This window comes from Pituophis catenifer, unplaced genomic scaffold (assembly GCF_029215685.1).
Source record: "Pituophis catenifer annectens isolate HBS135680 unplaced genomic scaffold, rPitCat1.0.hap2 SCAF_3, whole genome shotgun sequence".
Classification (NCBI taxonomy): domain Eukaryota; kingdom Metazoa; phylum Chordata; class Lepidosauria; order Squamata; family Colubridae; genus Pituophis; species Pituophis catenifer.
The window spans coordinates 159,067,254-159,086,012 of NW_027256883.1; the positions used below are offsets into that span (position 1 = coordinate 159,067,254).

Genomic DNA, 18,759 nt, shown 5'->3' on the forward strand with positions numbered 1-18,759 from the left:
AAATATGTAGTCCACAGTTTGCTCTTTGTGTCTTCTGAGCTTGGTTGTCTTCATTGAGACTTTTTTCTTACTTAACTTGGTAACTTTCTTCACTAAGAGTACTGTAGTTAAGCAACAGGAAACTTGCACCTTTTCAGATTTGAACTCCATGATCCCAAACACTGGGGGAGTTCTGCAGATAGCAGTCACTTATTCTAATAGAGAGAGCATTTCTCTCTTCCTAGGGAAAATATAACAGCCATTCCCTTAGGCCTTTGTACTTTGTTAAAGAAAAGTCAATTACCAATTCAATAGTTCAACTAGCAGGGCAAAAACCTATGTGCTTTCAAGTGTGATATTGTCATAGGTACATATTTGAATCGAATCAGTCTATATGCTTTGTTCTAATATGGGCATTAATCCTATGTTAACAAATTTGAGGCAGCACTATATTATTTAGCTATAATTTATTAAATTTATTTGCTGCCCATCTTGCAGTTCAAGGCGCCTCTGAGCAAACATAAAGAACATTCTGTCAGGCTTTGTTCTCAAGTAGAGTGGGTCTTTCCTGCTGATCCATATAATCCTGAACAGATTTCCAAAGAGCACGGACATTTCCCTCACCGAAACCTGCAGCCCCATGGCGCTCAATGAGTTCTATGAAGAAGGTCTCTTCTGTAAAAAGAGGTTTAGTGAAGATCTGCATCAGGTATTGCTTCTCAAGCAGGCTAGGGCTACTGTCCTGTCCTTTGTCAGCTATTGTTGCATCAAAAAGGATGCCGTAGTCTTTCAGGAGCTGAAGATCTTGCCCAATTTGCTGCATCTCCTTCTCTTTGCTTTTCTCATTGTAATATGATGCAGGTGGCTTGAAAAAGCTTACTCCTGACTTTGCCATGGCTGCAGCAGTACTTACAATGTCTGTAGTATAAAGAGCCACATGCTGGATGCCAGCTCCTTCATGTTGCTGTAAGAAAGTGTCCACCTGGCCCATCCTTTGCCTTGGCAGTGACTCAGCCAGAACAAATTTACAGTCGGGCTCAGAGGGTGACAATCGATCATCACTGTATTGCATGGCAGTAAGACGAAGGCCCATGTCTTCCCCCTGAATTCGAAAGCCTTCTGCAGCATCATCTTGATGGTGGATGAAGAAGCGCTGGAAACCAAAACAGTTTTTGTACCAGTCCAGCACAGCTTGTGAGCTACCTTGCAGACAGGCATAGGTGATGTGGTCAAAATGTACGGTTTCCTTCTCCTTCTGGAATTTCTTGGGGGAAACTTCAACTTCACAGAAACCAGGCAGGAATGGCCCACCATACTGGGATCGGTCAAGAAGAGTATGGCTGACATTGCCCACAATGGACATCACTACAGAGTAAGTAACAAAGCCATTTTCATCTGCTTCCGTGGTGGGAGGAATAAGGATCTTGCAGCCTTTCTCTTGTAGATTACGGGAGATTCCAGGGACATCCTCTACCTCAAAGCAAATATTGGAAGCTGTACTGACTCTGTACTGCAGGTTCACATCATACAGGATCCCTTTATGCTTATAGCAGTCTGAAGGTAAATCTGAAGATGAAAACTTTTTCTCAGTCAGCTCCCGCTCTTCGTTGACAACAAAAATAGCATCTCCTCTTCGGAAAGCCTGCTGCCTCTTCCTCTCTGTTTCCCGTATAGCAAACAGCTCAAAGCCAAACCTTTGCATCAGGTGACTGGCCAACTGTTGGCCCTGAAGAACATGGAATCCAATGTAACACAACCGCTTCAGAACAGCAGACATTATGAAATTTGTGGTTGGTTAGTTGCAATGACTCCTTTTGCTATTAAATCTACAAAACAAAAAGGAAAAAGTCCAGATCAATATCTTAAGGTAGGAAACTGGGCCCTGATCTATTGCACAAATGAAAGGCCCCCATATTTCATAGGGAGAGACAGTTTGGTGTAGAAACAAAGCCTAGAAACAAAGAGACACGAGTTCTGGTCCCACCTTAGGCACACAGCCAGCTGATTAACCTTGGGCCAATCCTACTCTCTCAGCCCTAGAAGCAGGCCAAGAAAACTGCAAGAACTTGTCCAGGCATTCTGTCCTGCCAAAATCAGCAATTCACTTTCAATTCTTTAAGATGCAGCCACATTCTGTTTTCAAACACAATAAAGAAAACTTATGTCTTAAATTCCTTTTGCTCACTTTGTCGTCCTATCCCAGAATATTCCTCTCAGAAAAGGAGAGGAACAGGACATTCACAGATAACAGAATACACAATTGGTGATACATAGAAACAGCAAAACTATCACAGCAGTTATGAACAAAGTGTCTTGGCTCCTGCTGGGTGAACATTTACACCACTCAGTCCCACCCCCAAGCAGCCAAAGAAATTCATATACAGTGATATGGTGCAGTTTTATATATGACAATATGAGAAACATGGATATTATTATGTAAAGTTTAAGTACACTTTGCCAATTATGTTGTGAAAAGAATTTCAAATTTAAGGGTTTTAACTTGGAGAAAGTAAGGGAAATAATTAAATTTGATTAAGATTAGAGATTAGGGCGAATGGTAATATTGGTTATTAGAAGAAACAAGAAAAAGAAAATAAAAATTAGAGAAAGATTATTATGGCAAAAAGTGGAATATATAAATTGTGTTGGAGACAGCCAAAAATTGTATAAATTTCCAATACTCTGTTCAGAAAAAATGCATTGTTTGTTAGTGTAAAAAAAAAAAACTTTTACAAAAAAAAAAGTACACTTTGCCATGGATCCCGTCAAGAAGGAACATAACAACCAATCATGGATGCCGGCTTTACAAGAAAGAGGGACTTTGAACAATAAGAAGGCAAAAAAAAATTATACAAGTTGGGGGCTGCAAGACAGGAAATCCTAGGTCCTTATCAGTATAACTAGGATTAGTTCTATTATAAGGCAAAGGAAGAGGGAATATTCAGGTCATCGACTGATAGATGAAAAATTGCAATTTTGCAAATTTTTTTGCTAAGGCTGTCCTTGGACTGTGCTGCCAGCTGGTGAGGAGGATTCTATGGAATTAGGCAAATGGATGAAACCGGTTTGGCCTGGTCTCTTCTAAAAGACAGGGAAGAAAAGAATGTAACGTCCATTTTATTAGTTAGGTTCATTTCATTTCTCCACTACTATTTTGAGCCATCTTTCAACTTTACTTCACATTGTATATAAGTGAATATATTTATCTCTATTGGAACCATTTTATTGATCAAAAACTGGTTTTTTTTCCATAGGACGCCATTGCACCCATCCAGAATCAGTCAGACATGATCTCATGCTATATATCTTAAAATAAATATCGGAAGCTGCTCTGACTCTGAACTATAGATTCACATCCTACAGGATTCTTTTATGCAGCTCAGAGCTATGTGATCCCAATGCCCTCATTATTGTTCTGTGGCTGAGCCAATTGATTTCTTGTTCAGATGCATATATCTGAAATGGTACTAAATATAATCCTTCAGACTGAAATGCTGAAACTGTTGAGTTTGTGGGCCAGATGGTTGGTTTGGAAGTTCCTCACATCATGTCACCTCCTGACCTTTTAGACTCATTGAAACACTGATCTTTCACAGCTACCTTCTTGGCCTGAAGCTTCCTCTCCTACAGTTACACTTTCTTCAGATACACCATGAACCAAAAAGTAGACTTTAGTGAGGGCTTGTGGTGATAGTGAAGAATACCACAGTCATCTTCAAGCAGCTCTCCAGGAAGTGGGCAGTGATGCGTGGCTCCGTCCTATCACAGTGCAATAAAATTGTCATTTTAAATATTACTTTTATTTGGTCATATTACTTCCTTTAGAACAGTGGTGAAATCAATTTTTTTTACTACCGGTTTTGTGGGTGTGGCTTGGTGGGCGTGGCAGGGGAAGGATACTGCAAAATCCCCATTCCCTCCCCACTCCTGGGGGAAGGATATTGCAAAATCTCCATTCCCACGCCACTCGGGGGCCAGCCAGAGGTGGTATTTGCTGGTTCTCCAAACTACTCAAAATTTCCGCTACCAGAACCTGTCAGAACCTGCTGGATTTCACCCCTGCTTTAGAGTTATCGTTTCTTTGACTGTTTGAGGAAAACAAGTTCTGGGCTTACTTACAAGTAAGAAATATATACAAACTGCTGCTTTAAAAAGAAGAGTTTTCTCTTTTTAAAAAAACAAACAAACAAGTTTTATTGGTTTTTTCTCCTCTCCCACATTCACCCACATCTTTTTTTTTTTTGAATAGAGCGTTGGTCATTTCTTATCTTTTACAATTAATCGAATTCAAATACATTTTACTCAATTACAATTCTTGCCAAAATCGTTTTCCCCCCTTTTTTCTTTTTTTATCATATCTCAATATTTCTATACTTGCATACATAAACACCATCTTCGTTTGCCCCTAGATTCTAACTTTACTGTTTATTCATATTTATTCTCTTTTATTCTTAAACAATTCATTCTTTATCTTAATGTATTTATATTTGTTTGTTCGGGGTTGCCTTTCTTCCACTTCATCTTTTTTATTGTACAGCAATCTTTCTCCTCAAACCTACCCTCTCCCTCTTCCCTATCCCTTCCTACTTTCTTTCCCCATCCCCATCCTCTTCTTCTCTTCTCTACTTCCCCTTCCCTTCTCCTTCTCCTCCTCTCTTCCCCCCTGTCTTACCTTCTCTCCTACTCTAATTTCCCTTCCCTTCCTTCCTCCCTACTAGAAGAGTTTTCTCGACAAGCATGTTGCCTTTCAAGTTGTTTAGAACGATCGGTGGAAGAGATGAAAGATTAAAACGTGTTGCATTTTAAAATACTTCCCGTACCTGCCCCTTTATCTTTAAAAACAAATCAGGTTTTCTCAAGAGAACAAGTTGCAAAACAAGAGAGGGTCCCCCCCCCCCCTTGCAATAAATCTAAATGGTTATCCAAACCATTCCACTCCCAACTCCTCATTCTCACTCGAAAAAACAAGGATTTCTTTCTTCCTTTTTTTTTTTTTACTCGTACTCTTTTTACACGGCAGCGTAATTATTTCCTCTTTTCGTGCCGCTTCCCCATCGGGCGCCCTGCCGCGTGCTGATTCCATCTGCTGCTGCCCGGCAGAGACTCCCTGCATCCACTCCCTCGCCTCTCACCTGATTTGAACTCCTTATTTCTCCAGTCGTATTTATTATTCTCTCTCCTTCCAGCCGGGAATGAATTTATACCGCGGGGGGAAGAACACCAACACCAACTTTTCCACGACCTTACCCTTAAAAGTAGCAGCTCCGCAGCACGGACGGAAGCGGAAGATGTTCCGAGGATGGGATTGCGCCTAAAGGCAGTTGCACTGCATTTGACAGGATTTGGAGAATCCAGGGCTACCCCGAGCTTTGCCGTTAAGCTTCCGCCCCTCCTTTTCAGATTTCAATTAGAACACAGAAAGAAAACATGAGGCGCTACGTGAGGCAAGGCATGCGGCTCCTCTCTCTTGGAAGAGACTGGCTTGTACTTTTTAAACTTGAAAATTAATTTTAAAAGAATACAGGTGTCTGTATTCCTCCAGGGTTTAAACCAGTGGGGGAATTCAATTTTTTTTTTATTACCGGTTCTGTGGGCGTGGCTTGGTGGGCGTGGCAGGGGAAGGATACTGCAAAATCTCCATTCCCACCCCATTCCAGGGGAAGGATACTGCAAAATCCCCATTCCCACCCCACTCCAGGGGGAGGATACTGCAAAATCTCCATTCCCACCCCACTCTAGGGGAAGGATACTGCAAAAACTCCATTCCCATCCCACTCCAGGGGAAGGATACTGCAAAATCCCCATTCCTTCCCCACTCCTGGGGGAAGGTGTTACGTGTTTCCAAGGATCTTACCCAATGACTCCAACACTAAATGCAGTTGAATCAAAGTTTCTTTATTAATCAGATGTTTCTGTTACAGGTAAACGTCTGGAAGTGGATCTGGATCCCTGGACCATACCTTATATACCTGGGAGGCGGGACCAAGGTAAGGAGGGATCGGGGGAGGTCTAGGGGATGGATGGGGTTAACCCTTACTCTGCCACTGGGAAGTAACGTTAAGCAGTTATATGTAACAGAAGGATATTGCAAAATCTCCATTCCCACCCCACTCTGGGGCCAGCCAGAGGTGGTATTTGCCGGTTCTCCAGAACCTGTCAGAACCTGCTGAATTTCACCCCTGGTTTAAACCTCGGGCAAGGAAGAGAATGATGAAGCCTGAGTGGCGTAGGAGGCTAATGCCTCCTAATGCCTCCTAAGGCAGCATTTAACATCCAGCTGCCTGCAATTACTGCGAGTTCAATTCTCACCAGGCTCAAGGTCGACCCAGCCTTCCATCCTTTCTAAGGTGGGTAAGTTGAGGACCCAGTTTGTGGGGGCAATAAGCTGACTTTGTATAAATATACAAAAGTATGAATGCTATTGCTTAACGCATTGTAAGCCGCCCTGAGTCTTCGGAGAAGGGCGGCATATAAATCAAATAAAAATAAAATAAATAAATAAATAAAATGAATGTTGAGGACTGCCTGATAGCCCACAGTTACTAGATGGCAGCAAAGAGAGATTTTGGTACTCTGTTACCATCTAGTGGTCATTCTCATGATCTGCAGCTGAACCATAGCAATAACAATAGCATATAGACATATATACCGCTTCATAGTTCTTTACAGCCCTCTCTAAGTGGTTTACAGAGTCAGCATATTGCCCACAACAATCTGGGTCTTTGTTTTACTGATCTCGAAAGGATGGAAGGCTGAGTCAACTTTGAGCCACTGAGACTCGACTGCAGGCAGCCAGCAGTCAGCAGAAGTAGCCTGCAGAACTGCATTCTAACCAGAGCACCACCGCGGCTCTTATTATAAATCCTAACACAGGTAGTTCTGGATTTCCAACCATTCAGCTGTTCAAAGTTACAGCAGCATTGAAAAAAAGACTTATGACCACGCCTCACACAACAGTCACAAGCTCCCCACAGTCATGTGATCAAAATTAGAGTGCTTGGCAACAGGTATTTATTTAGACAATTGCAGTGTTCTAGCACCATAGATTGTCATTTGCGATCTTCTCAGCTTCTGACAAGCAGTCAATGAGGGAAGCTGAATTCAATTAATAATCCCATGATTCAATTAATAATTGCAGTGAATCACTTACCAACCATAGAAAAAAGTCAAACAATTGGGCATGATTCACTTAACCAATTGCCTTGCTTAGCAACGGAAATTCTGGTTCCAATTGTGATTATAAATTGAGGGCTATCTGTAACTTTAATCTCAAAATATTCTACTGGTAAACTTGCTAGAGCAAGGCAGAAGCAGGAAAAAAATAAAAATCAGATATCTGGTTGTATTTTTGAAATGCATAGATAAAGGGAAGGTCAGAAATGCTCTTAGTGGCTTCACATCCTAGTCCTAAAGTATTATATTTTAAAGTATAGGTACCATTTATTTTCAGTGATAAGAAAAATCACTGAATGTGTTTTGAGGCATTAGCACTATTACTTCACAAATAAATATATGAGCCTGTTGTTCCTTTAAGAGCAGATGCCACTGCTTTCTTTCATAAATCTCTGGATTATGAGACTTGGTGGTAACATAATTCTGACCCCCTAATCTCCTTTAAGCATTTATTTTTAAATGCACTTTTGGATCTGTTGTTGCTTAATACAGTTCACTCATTATTGCTTTTGACCCTTGATCTTTTTGACTCGTTTTACAGCAAACACTTTCTAGATAATAGGATGCTGGCAATGAGTATTTCGTCTGCAGATGAGAGACCCTAGCATGCACTGAACTGAGTGAGCACATTTGGGGAAAAGCTGAGCTGTGATTATAGTTGTTCCCAAAGTTGAATTTTCAACAACCAGAATCAATGGGGAAGCCATCAGGAGGTTGCAAATGGCAATCATGGGACCACAGGACATTGCCAACTGCACAGGATTTGCCTAAGGATCACAACTGGGACTGCCAGAACTGCCATCATAAATTGACATGGTCCAATGGCATTGCTCCTTAATCCGTGTCGTTTAGTGATGGACTTCCCAATCCCAATTACTGGTGGTAAGGACTTTATTTATTTAAAAGTGTCAATTGACTGAAGCCGGGATGGGTTACAGAAGTTAGTATCTAAGAGCCCCAATAAAATGACAGTAATGGCTTCCTCAATGGCTGTATTCACATAATAATATTCCTCTAGCACTATAAATTATTTCAATTATGTTAAAAATAATTTAGAATGACATACTCTGGGATTTAAACAGGTATATTAAAGATCTATACATGGAGCAGGTTAATGGTGTTGTGCATGCAGTAGCATGTGGAGCATGTCATGCAAACCACAACCAATATTCACTTTATTTGATTTGTATGTTACTGTTCTTCAGTTGAATAGTACCCTAAAAATAAAATAATTGACTTTCAAGGCCAAGTCAGCATGATTGTCTGTACCAACTAGCCATCTTTGGACTGGAATCACACACTGCACTAAACCATAAAGCATTGATTACTGAACTCAGTAGCTGAGTTCACATAGTTTGCTCTGCCAAAACAAAACAAATATTTGAGTATTTCAGGAACTCTAGCTTTAGTATATTTTAGAATCAAGCAGCACTCGGAGTATTAAGAAATGACTTTTCAGTGTAGGATGGTGCCTAGTATAGAGTCACTTCAATTTACTATGAAAATGAGTAGTAAACGTACCAGTTTAGATAGCACAAGCAAATATTCAATATCCGTTCTCCAGATTTGGCCAGATTGGATGTTTCTGAAAAACTGAAGCATGTTCTGAAGCCTGGTATGAAGACAATAGGCTCTGCTGCTTTGGGACTTAGCAAATTGATTTTATTTATTAGATATATCTGTATGCTGATGTAATCTCACTTATCAGAAACCAAAATAAAATTACATCACTAGTACAAGAATAGCAAGAAGATAAAAGATGGCAACTCCTCAAATTGGGAAAAGTCTCTCCAAGGAAGCTCAGTCTTTAGAACTTGTAAAAACCTAACAAACAGGAAACCAGCTTGATCTTCACAGGGAAGCATAATTTCTTTATGCCTAGGTGATGCTGTTTGGGCTCCAAAGGAACTACACTATTCCTTCATTATTAGAAATAGATGGAATTATATCCTGCAATTACAGGATTTTAGAATTATTCAGTATTCCATCTGCCTTTCCAAATGTTTCAGAGGAAGCAAGAACTTGGAATGCAAAGGAAAGGGTATTTTTTATTTATTCATTTTAGAGTTACCCTGTGGTAAGATGGGTGGCCAATAAATTTAATAATATAAAATAAGTTTTCCTGCCCTACAGATTTACTTTTTCATCAGGCAGAGATATTTTTATAATTGCACCTGGAATAAAATGTCCACATGACAATGTTTTGCTAGACAAGCTGCCTTTTCTGAAACATTTATAACAGGTGCCTCCTTTGCTTCATAGTGAGGCTGGTTAACATGTCTTAGCATTTTTCTTCATATATTGGAAAATATTAGGAAGTAGTTGCTGCCCTCCTTCAAAGCTATATTTTCTTACTTACACTGCCTGGTGCTGCACAGTATTTCTTTCACTTCAGTATGTGATGAATCTGAGAGAAAAAACAAGTACAGCTGGGAGGCAGGCAGTGGTAAATACAAAGCCTAATCCTATGAATATCTCCAGGGACACGCCTGTAGTTGGCTCTTCCCCAGATATTTCCTTTCTCCCAACCCCTTCTGGGTGGAGAGATCTGGAATGAAAATTAACCTACACTAGGGGTCAGTGCAGAGTTGGGAGGTTAGACCCATCAGAGCAAACATCAGGAGGGTCCCAGGTTTCTCAGTGGACAGAGCAGAACAGCGGCAAGATTCACCAGGGAAAAGGTAGCGTATGACCTTGTTTGGAATTCTATATATGGAATTTAATTTCTGCAGATGATTAAGGATTTTCTATTGATTCACTGAGAAAGATTACCACTATGAATATGGGGTAGATAGGAGGACCTAAATGAAGAAGTAAAAAAGCATAATTGTGTCCTAGTCGCCATCTTGACTTGCTCCTAAAGGGCACAACTTTGATACGACATCACTTTCCATTAGACTACCTACAGCAGAGGTCTTCTAACTTGGCAGCTTTAAGACTTGTGGACTTCAACTCCAGTTGAAGTACACAAGTCTTAAAGCTGCCAAGTTGGAAGACCTCTGATCTACAGAGATTCTCAATCATCCAGGTTATGGTTGTCCCAAAGATGCTTTTCAAAAGGCAACTGGGCTTTGTTAGTTTTTTGGCTTCATGGATGAGAAACAAAACTTTTTCAAAAGGGGGAAAAAAAGCCTAAGAAAGTCCAGTTGCTTTTTGTAAAGCACTTTTGGGATTTCCATCAGATGACCTCAATGTTTAACAGTGTGACAGATTTTGAATCCTGCATCAAGAAGATATAATAATTTTTTTCATATGTATTTTCTCAGCATGGCATCCTGCCCTTCTCAAGATTATCTTCTTGAATGCAGGAAGAGAGAAAAGAGCATGTTTGAAGGGATGAGGAATGTTAGGCCAATGGTGGGTATTGCAGACAGGTTGTATAGTGTCAGGTAGGTGGGGGAAGGAAAACACTGTAAATGGTTACTGGGTATGTCAACATTGCTGTTTGTAATAGAGCTGCAGTTAATGCTCCGGACATTATGTCTGGCTGATAGTAGTAGAAGACTATTGGCAAAGAAAATTGTTTAATTTGTCCAAAGTAAGAGGATTTACTCTGGTTCTTTCTACGGACAGAACATCTAAATAAATATTGGGTTTTTTATTTGCACTCTGTGGTTGTTCTTCTGTTATTTGTGATGTATCCTAATTTATTTTTTTCATGAAATCAGGACTTCTATTAAGCTAAATATGTGGGACCCAAGTCGATTGCTTAGAGCCCCAGAATTATTTCCTGGAATTCTGAACATCCATTTCACTCAATAGAAATGTATCTTCTAAACTTAACTGTTAATCTTTTTGGACTGTTGCCTTCTGGCAGAAGATACAGAACAATTAAAACTTGGACCACACGTTTTCTGAATAGTTTTTATCCCAGAGCTATAATTGCACTCAACAATGAACTAAAGGGCCACCATCAGTGAGCTGTTGGACAGTATTACTTGGTCTGTTGTGTGGATGTTTGGGTGATTTAGGGGTGGGGAATTGTGGTGGGTGGGAGTGTGTTTGGGGATTATGTGTATTGGACCTGGTCTTTGAGTGTTAAGTGAATTTCGTTGTATGTGTATACTGTGTACACACATACAATGACAATAAAGTTTATTTATTTATTTAAAAGGGACAAATGAGGGAGCTCAGCTTTGATTGAAAGGATACAAGTGAAAATGATAAAAATTTGGGAAGTGCAGCACTGCTTTTTGGCAGACCAGAATTTTGCTTGTCAGCATGTTAATGGGAAATTAATGAAAAAAGCTGCAGAGAATGCATTTGCTGATCTTATCAACTACATCCAACCACCATTTTCTTTCCCTTTCCCTCAACCCATGTAATTTTCCTCTGTATTTTTTGAAACCTCTTTTTTTTGATATGACCAATTGAGTTCATTTCTCACCTTTGTATTCCCATTCTTTTAGCATTCCTCTCCCTCTCTCTTTCCCTTTCTCCCATAGGCGTAGTAGGTGTAGTAGATAAATTAGATATAGTTACATTTCATTTTCTTTTGTTTTATCTCATGTCTTTAATTTCTTTTGAAAACTGTTTCTTATTCTTATTCTGCACTGTGCCCAAAAGGGAATATCACGATGAGTTGATACGGATGTACTAAGGATTTGCAAAACATTCAGTGCATCAGTGGTTTCATGAACAGAGAGCTGGCTTGAGGTAACTCTGAAGTGATAAAAGCTATAGTAGATGAGATAGAAGGTCTGTTGGAATCTTTCCCTCAAACATGAAGGCTGCAACCCTCAATATATTATTAAAGACCACTGCATAATGGGATAGCATTGCTTATTTTCTGTGATGCAAAATAGATTATGGAAAGTGGTTTTTCTGGAAAAGATCCTTAAATCTGCTGTCTTTTTTTGTAGGCTAAAGGGAAGTAGTCAGGATGGGCTACTTGTCCCTGACCACAAAAGCCTTGCTGCTGGGACTGGTGATTGCTGCTACAGTAGCAGAAGGGGTTGTGGTTGAGAACCAAACCAGAATATGCCAACCGGCCCCACTCTGGAAGATAAATGGCATAGACCCAATGGCTGGAATGGAGGGCCAGGTGACAGTGGTAGTCCTTTTGAAGGCCAGCTGACAGTTCTGTCTCAAGCAAGCAGCCAGGTGAGTTCAGCCCATAGAGCAAGGTTGTTTGCTTCAAGAGCTATAAAGTGCCTAAACAGAAACCACATCTTCATCTTGGGCAATGAGGTTTCTGCAGAAAATACTGAAATGAACTCAGCATTAATTAAACTGTTGAAAAGACTGATTCTCCATCAATTCCTGTTCAGCAAAATATAAAATGAGCCCCTGACTGTAATGTGCAAGATGTGATATACAAAGAAGAATAGCCGTAGCTTAATTCATGAATTTCAATACTGCAAAATGTGCATTCAGGTATCTCTAAAAACTTTCAGCTATAATAACAGGCCATTTAATGAGACATAAAATAAAGTGGTGTCTCTTGCTCTACAGATTTTATCCCAAATTATAAAGGCATCCTTCCTAATTTATCCCTCCTAATGCCTCAAGGGATGGGTGACTCAGTGGCTAAGACACCAAGCTTGTCAATCGAAAGTTTGGCAGTTCAGCAGTTCGAATCCCTAGTGCCACATAACAGGGTGAGCTCCCGTTACTTGTCCCAGCTTCTGCCAACCTAGCAGTTCGAAAGCACGTAAAAAATGCAAGTAGAAAAATAGGGACCACCTTGGGTGGGAAGGTAACAGCGTTCTGTTTGCCTTTGGTGTTTAGTTATGCCGGCTACATGGCCATGGAGACATCTTCAGACAGCGCTGGCTCTTCGGCTTTGAAACAGAGATGAGCACTGCCCCCTAGAGTCAGGAACGACTAGCACATATGTGCGAGGGGAGCCTTTACCTTTACCTTTAAATGCCTCAAGATGTCTTGGATATCAACACTCCTAACCAACGATGAGAGTTGCAGTCCAACACATCTGAATTTCCACTATCAGTGATGGAGGGAGGGGAGCTGGGAATTACATCTGTGCATGTCATTTCCTAAATGTTATTTATTGTTCTTTTTACAACCAGCCTTGGCAGCTTGCGAGAGAAATTGTCTGGCGATGGTGTGGCCAATGTCAGTTTCATGATTGTGAATGAAAAAACCCCTTCCTCCAGGGCAATGTATTGGGAGCTCAAACGACATGCTCCCAAAGGCATTCCAGTTTACCAGCAACAAATCCTGGAACCTGATGTCTGGCAAATTCTACAGGGCAACAAGGATGACTTTCTGGTATATGACAGGTTGGTGGTACTTGATACAGGGAAGAATCCATTCAAGTGGATTTGCAGATACAACATGATTATAACACTCTTGGATTCTCTCAAGCCCAGGAGATTCAGGCAATTCAAATGAGTATAAAGATTAAATCCAACCTTAAGCTCTCTACAAGAGTTTGACCAACTAACGGTCAAGAGAAATGTGCGGGAGATAAAAAGGCATTCAAAAGGTGGGCTGGACTTAGATTTCCTGGAGGCATGCAGAGACTCAAGACTAATGCTGTGTTTGGCCCCTCCCTTAGGCTCAGCTTGGTCATCTCCTACATATTCTACAGTGGGGGCTGAAAGGAACTGACTAGGCTAAAACTTAAAAGCAAAACAACTGTCTATAGAGCACGTACAGTAGAGGGAAGCAGGCAAGAGGCATGTTCCTTGACTTTGGAGAGGGACCTTTTCTTCTCATTCTGTCGTTGATAAAAATGTCAGCTCAGCCAAATTATATTCTGCTCATGCATGGATGGACCTTCATGTGTTCTGAAATAAACCTCTTGCACTTTTCTTCCATGGCATCTGGGCTCTGCAGGTGCAGGAAGCTCACTTTCCACATCCAGTTGCCATACAGTTTTCTGCACTTACCATATGTTGAGGCAGCTGTGCGCTACACATCCGGCAAAGATTATTGTGGCCATTGTTCCTGGTATTATCTGAACAGCAGCCAGGAGGTAAGAGTTTAAGTCTTCTCTCTCTCTGCAGTTCTCCCATTTAAGCAGGACATTTCTTATTTGCTCAGCTTATTTTTTGATACTTACCATGTTTCCCCCAAAATAAGACCCTGTCTTATATTTTTTTGAACCCTGAAATAAGCGCTTGGCCTTATTGGCATGCGCTCAAAAGCCCGACTGGGTTTATTATCAGGGGATGTCTTATTTTGGGGAAAACAGGGTAAGAATTCTCCAAGTTTTCTGATTGCACACTTTATACAATGAGGATGAAAGAAATACAGTAAAAGGGAAGGCATGTTTCATATTTTCCTTTGCAGTATACGAGAACAAGCAAGTATTTGGAGTATTTCAATTGTATCTTTAACTGTAATAGGAGGGACGGAGCTGAAGGATCTGAAAGAATAACTTTAGAGTCAAAGACACACAAAGGACCCAGATTTAATTATTTACATCCAGGTCTGTTTCTGATACATATTGGCTGAATCCACACATTGTGTTAAGCTATCCTTTGGTTAACCATGACTGGTGGAAAAAAGCAGTTAACTTGATTTGCACAGCATGCTATGTCAATACCTACTGTGGCTGAGTAGGAGTTATAAATCAGGTTGAAGAGCAGGTAATGATGGTCAAGGCTAAAGGACATGCCAACCTGAAGGTTATCTCTCTGCACATCTGGTCTTTATTTGTCTATCTAACATAGGAAGTAAATATAATAAAACAAAAATGCTTTGGGACGAGAGAAATCTATTAAGTAGTAGATATTTGTATTAAAATGCCAGGGTATTCTTGCACTTCTTGTCCCTCCTTCCTGTGACATGTATTGTGGAACTGCACTTGTATCTTCTGCCATAATGGCCGAGTTCAATTCTGCCAAATCAAAATGTGGTTTCTTTGTGTCTTAGCTTGTTATGCAAATTCAGCCAACTAGGGCATAGTCTACGAAGCAGAGATAAAACAGTTGAGCAAATTGTTTAAATATATTATGTGTAAAATCCATAGTCTTATCACCTAGGTACAAGAATCTTACTTTTTAAAACCACTTTCTTAAAATGAGGAAAATGGCCTTGAGCGAGTCACCAGAAGAATAATTTATATTTGCTAGCTAGATGACTGGTAACGTATTCTGCAAAACTAATTCACTTTGGCAGTTAGTATATTTGTTCACACTAAATATAAACATGCAGCAAGTAGATCCCTTCATTATAATATATGGTATGTCATTTTCTTTCACCCTTAAACTGTGCCATCTGGCTTCATCTTAAGTCCATCTCATAATATATCAGAGCTTATTGCTATTTCACAGGTGAATAACACAGCAAGTACTCCTGTGATGACAACTGAGGCTCCCAGAGACAAAGTGAAGAGCCTGGAAGTTTTGAAAAGCCAGCCTGAAAAGAAAAATCAAGAAGCGCCTAACTTCAAACACGTAGTGCAGAGCCATTCCCATCATGGGGGAATTAACACAGGCCAACCATCCCTCCATTCTCAAAACCCCTCAGTTAACCACCACACAAGTGAATCTCACTAAATGGCTACAGTATGGAAATAAACTCTCAACTGTTAGGATCCCCAAAAACTTACACTAAAAAAAATTAAGCAAGCAATATAAAAATAGCTAAGGAGTAAATTTACACATCTTAGGAAGGAATGGTTCCATGTTTGCTCACAGTAAGAGTATACCAAATTATTTCCAGAGGGACAAACATCATATTAATCTATAATAGGTTTTGTTTCATTGTGGTGTAACCGATAATTAACCTGAATGCGAATGATTTAATGGAAGGGCCGAGCCCATAAATTGAAGAGTTAGACGTTTCAGACATTGTCTCTCAGAAGACTATTTTGTGGAAGCGCAGATTGGTATTTCTCATTACCATACCTATCTTCTAGGCTATGTTTCTCAACCTCAGCAGCTTTAAGATATGTGGACTTGAGCTTCCAGAATTTCCTAGATAGCACTGGCTGCAGTTGGAAGTCCATGTGATGATACCTAGTTTGGTAATGAAACATCTGTAAGAAAACCTTAAAGCACAGAGAGCACCAAGGACACCACAGTTCAATCCTGAGCTACAAATATTATCTTCTATTGATTAATGTACGTCTGTATGCACTTGGTCTTCTGCTGCTGGGAAATCAGTTTTGATTCCCCACCTTTACATTTCCTACTTTTCTGCACTCAATGAAGTATGCAGTGTAACCTAAATATTGTAGTCACTGCAGCCTGAAACTGTTCAGAAAAGTAAGTTAGCTAAAATGGAAAGATGGGATGAGGATCAGAATTAGGATTTGAGGAAGGGTGACAGACTAAGTGAGGGCAATGGAAATAAATTTGGCAAATTAATATCCATGGACCTGGCTAATTTGAGGATTGTGATTTATGTGGTGTTCCTGGGTTCTTGCCAGAATCAAGAGAATAAAATGTAATTAACTGGGTTTACAGAAATGTTACTTGCTTCTATATACATTGCACCGTATGTAGTCAGAAGGTTTGGAGTGAAGCTCAAATAAGTGACAGAACATTATGAGATGAACTGATGAAGAAAGTTTATTCTTGACATATTGGCAAAAGTAATGAAAATGGACACATCGTGTACCGAGTAAAAATAATACTGCATTCTGGTGGAAATAAACTATCTGAAATTACATTTGAAATCTTCATTTTCAATATCTTCATGGATCAGAAGCATTACAAATTAAAGCAAGGTCTTTTATTTAAAACACGTGCACAAATAAATATGACCAAATCAATTTTTGCTTCGGGTACCAAATTTAAAAATTATTCCAGTCATGAGTTCCTATCGAAATCTTCTGATATTCTTCCACTTTAGCTCTTTATGTCTTGTTTGCCTTTACAACAAATTGCACAAAGACCCTGAATTATCTGAGTGTGGTTAACATGATTAGAAAATATTTGCAAAAGCTTAACCTTTAACTGACTTCTTTTCTTGATAACAGCAGTTCACTCAGAAGAAATTTTTTAAAAAACTATCTCTGTCCCCTGGCCCCCTCAATAAGGTGACATACATGTTTTTCCCCTCTGGTTTATTTGCGCAAAAATCCTATGAGTTTGGCTAGACTGACTGATTGCCTCAAGATTAGTTGATTTCATGACTGAACAGAATTTTGAACCAGAGTTTTTCAGCTATTATCTAGCACTATGAACTGCATAGTCAAAGCAGCCAGGACCTCAGCTGCAAATGCATGATTGAAGTCCCACAGTTTTTAAAATTGTGCCAGAGATGCATGTTTTTTTTAAAAAAGCTGGAGCTTCAATAGTCTCAGCCACCTTCTTGCTGTTTTTGACTCCCTGCCTCCCAATGATGTTGCTGTCTAATGATGTTAAGTTAGTAACATAATTGTTAAGTGAATCTGGCTTCTCCATTGTGAAAGTTATCAGTGCCTTGTAGACTTTCAGGGCAAGGAAATACAGGTAATCCTCAATTTACAACAGTTCATTTAGTGACCATTCAAAGTTACACAAAAAAGTGACTTATAATCGTTTTTCACAGTTGCGATCTTTTCAGCATCCCCTTGCATTTTGATCATGTGATCAAAATTCAGACACTTAGCAATTGGTTCATATTTATGACCGTTGCTGTGTCCCAAGGTCATGCAATCCCCTTTTGCAATCCCCTTCTGACAAGCAAAGTCGATGGGGAAGCCAGATTCACTTAACAGTTGGGTTACTAACTTAACAACTGCAGTGATTCATTTAACAAATGTGGCAGGAAAAGTGGTAAAATGGAGCAAAACTCCCTTAACAAATTTCTCAGCAAAATAAATTTTGAGCTCAATTGTGGTCATAAGTCGAGGACTATATGTACTGCCCAATGAGCCTGTTTAACATAATACAATAAGTAACATCTAGCTAGACCTCTTTATTGGAACCCCGTTAGACTGGCTGGAAGAAAATAACATCCTAGTGGAAGAAAAGAGAAGATTTCAACAGGGTTTCAGGGAGTTAGCTTTGTATTCAGTTAAGGAATAATACTCTCCCATTTCATTTAAAAATAGATAGGTAGACCTCAATTTATCTACTTACCTTTACTACTGGTTTGCAATGGGATTGCGCGCGTGCATGAGCGAAGCAAGCACACACGCCTTGCTTCTGTGCATGCATAGAAGCTTCTGCACATGTGCAGATCGCTTCTCATTATGTCAGGGTCAGTGGACGGAGCCTCCCACCAGTTTTACTACCGGTTCTATAGAACTGGTCCAAACCGGGGGTAATCCACCACTGAACTGTTTGCACCTTCCTATGATCACATACTTTCATTTTATGATATTTTTTCTGAAAACCAGGATTTACTTCTGATTTTTGGTAAAACCGGGCCCTAGCAAACCATGGGTTTGTTTAACAACCACTGCAAAATTGGTCACAAAACTTTATAACTGTCACAACTTGAAACCATAATGTGCAGGATCCATTATGGTCATAAATCAAGGACTACTTGTTCTCATTTACCTATGTCAGCTCGCAAAGGAGTTAAACAAGGATGCATTTTGCCCCCAGTATTTTTTAAATTACTACATTAATATAGTAGTAAATGCCACTAGCAAGTTTTACACCCTCAAAACTGACTAGGGGCCAGTAGATATCAGATTAAGAGCCATGGAATCATTGGTCCATTTCTGTAGAGAAGGCTCTTTACGTATTAACTATGTGA

The 18,759-nt window shown here is 39.9% G+C and overlaps 2 protein-coding genes across 2 annotated transcripts; one reads left to right on the forward strand and one right to left on the reverse strand.

Annotated features, from left to right (window-relative positions):
- Positions 1 to 514: 514 nt before the first annotated feature.
- Positions 515 to 1,756, reverse strand: HPDL (4-hydroxyphenylpyruvate dioxygenase like). Its single transcript, XM_070939611.1, has one exon. It carries the CDS (start codon positions 1,754 to 1,756, stop codon positions 515 to 517), a length of 1,242 nt encoding a protein of 413 aa, XP_070795712.1.
- Positions 1,757 to 9,747: 7,991 nt separating this feature from the next.
- LOC139315263 (selenoprotein Pb-like) lies at positions 9,748 to 16,788 on the forward strand. The gene is made up of 5 exons (XM_070941399.1): positions 9,748 to 9,833; positions 12,015 to 12,255; positions 13,182 to 13,394; positions 13,954 to 14,092; positions 15,396 to 16,788. Exons 2-5 carry the CDS (start codon positions 12,035 to 12,037, stop codon positions 15,618 to 15,620), a joined length of 798 nt encoding a protein of 265 aa, XP_070797500.1. The 5' UTR covers positions 9,748 to 9,833; positions 12,015 to 12,034; the 3' UTR covers positions 15,621 to 16,788.
- The last annotated feature ends 1,971 nt before the right edge of the window (positions 16,789 to 18,759 follow it).

Excerpts from the sequence above, each read along its gene's own strand:
- HPDL (XM_070939611.1), bottom strand. The coding sequence starts at position 1,756 with ATGTCTGCTGTTCTGAAGCGGTTGTGTTACATTGGATTCCATGTTCTT.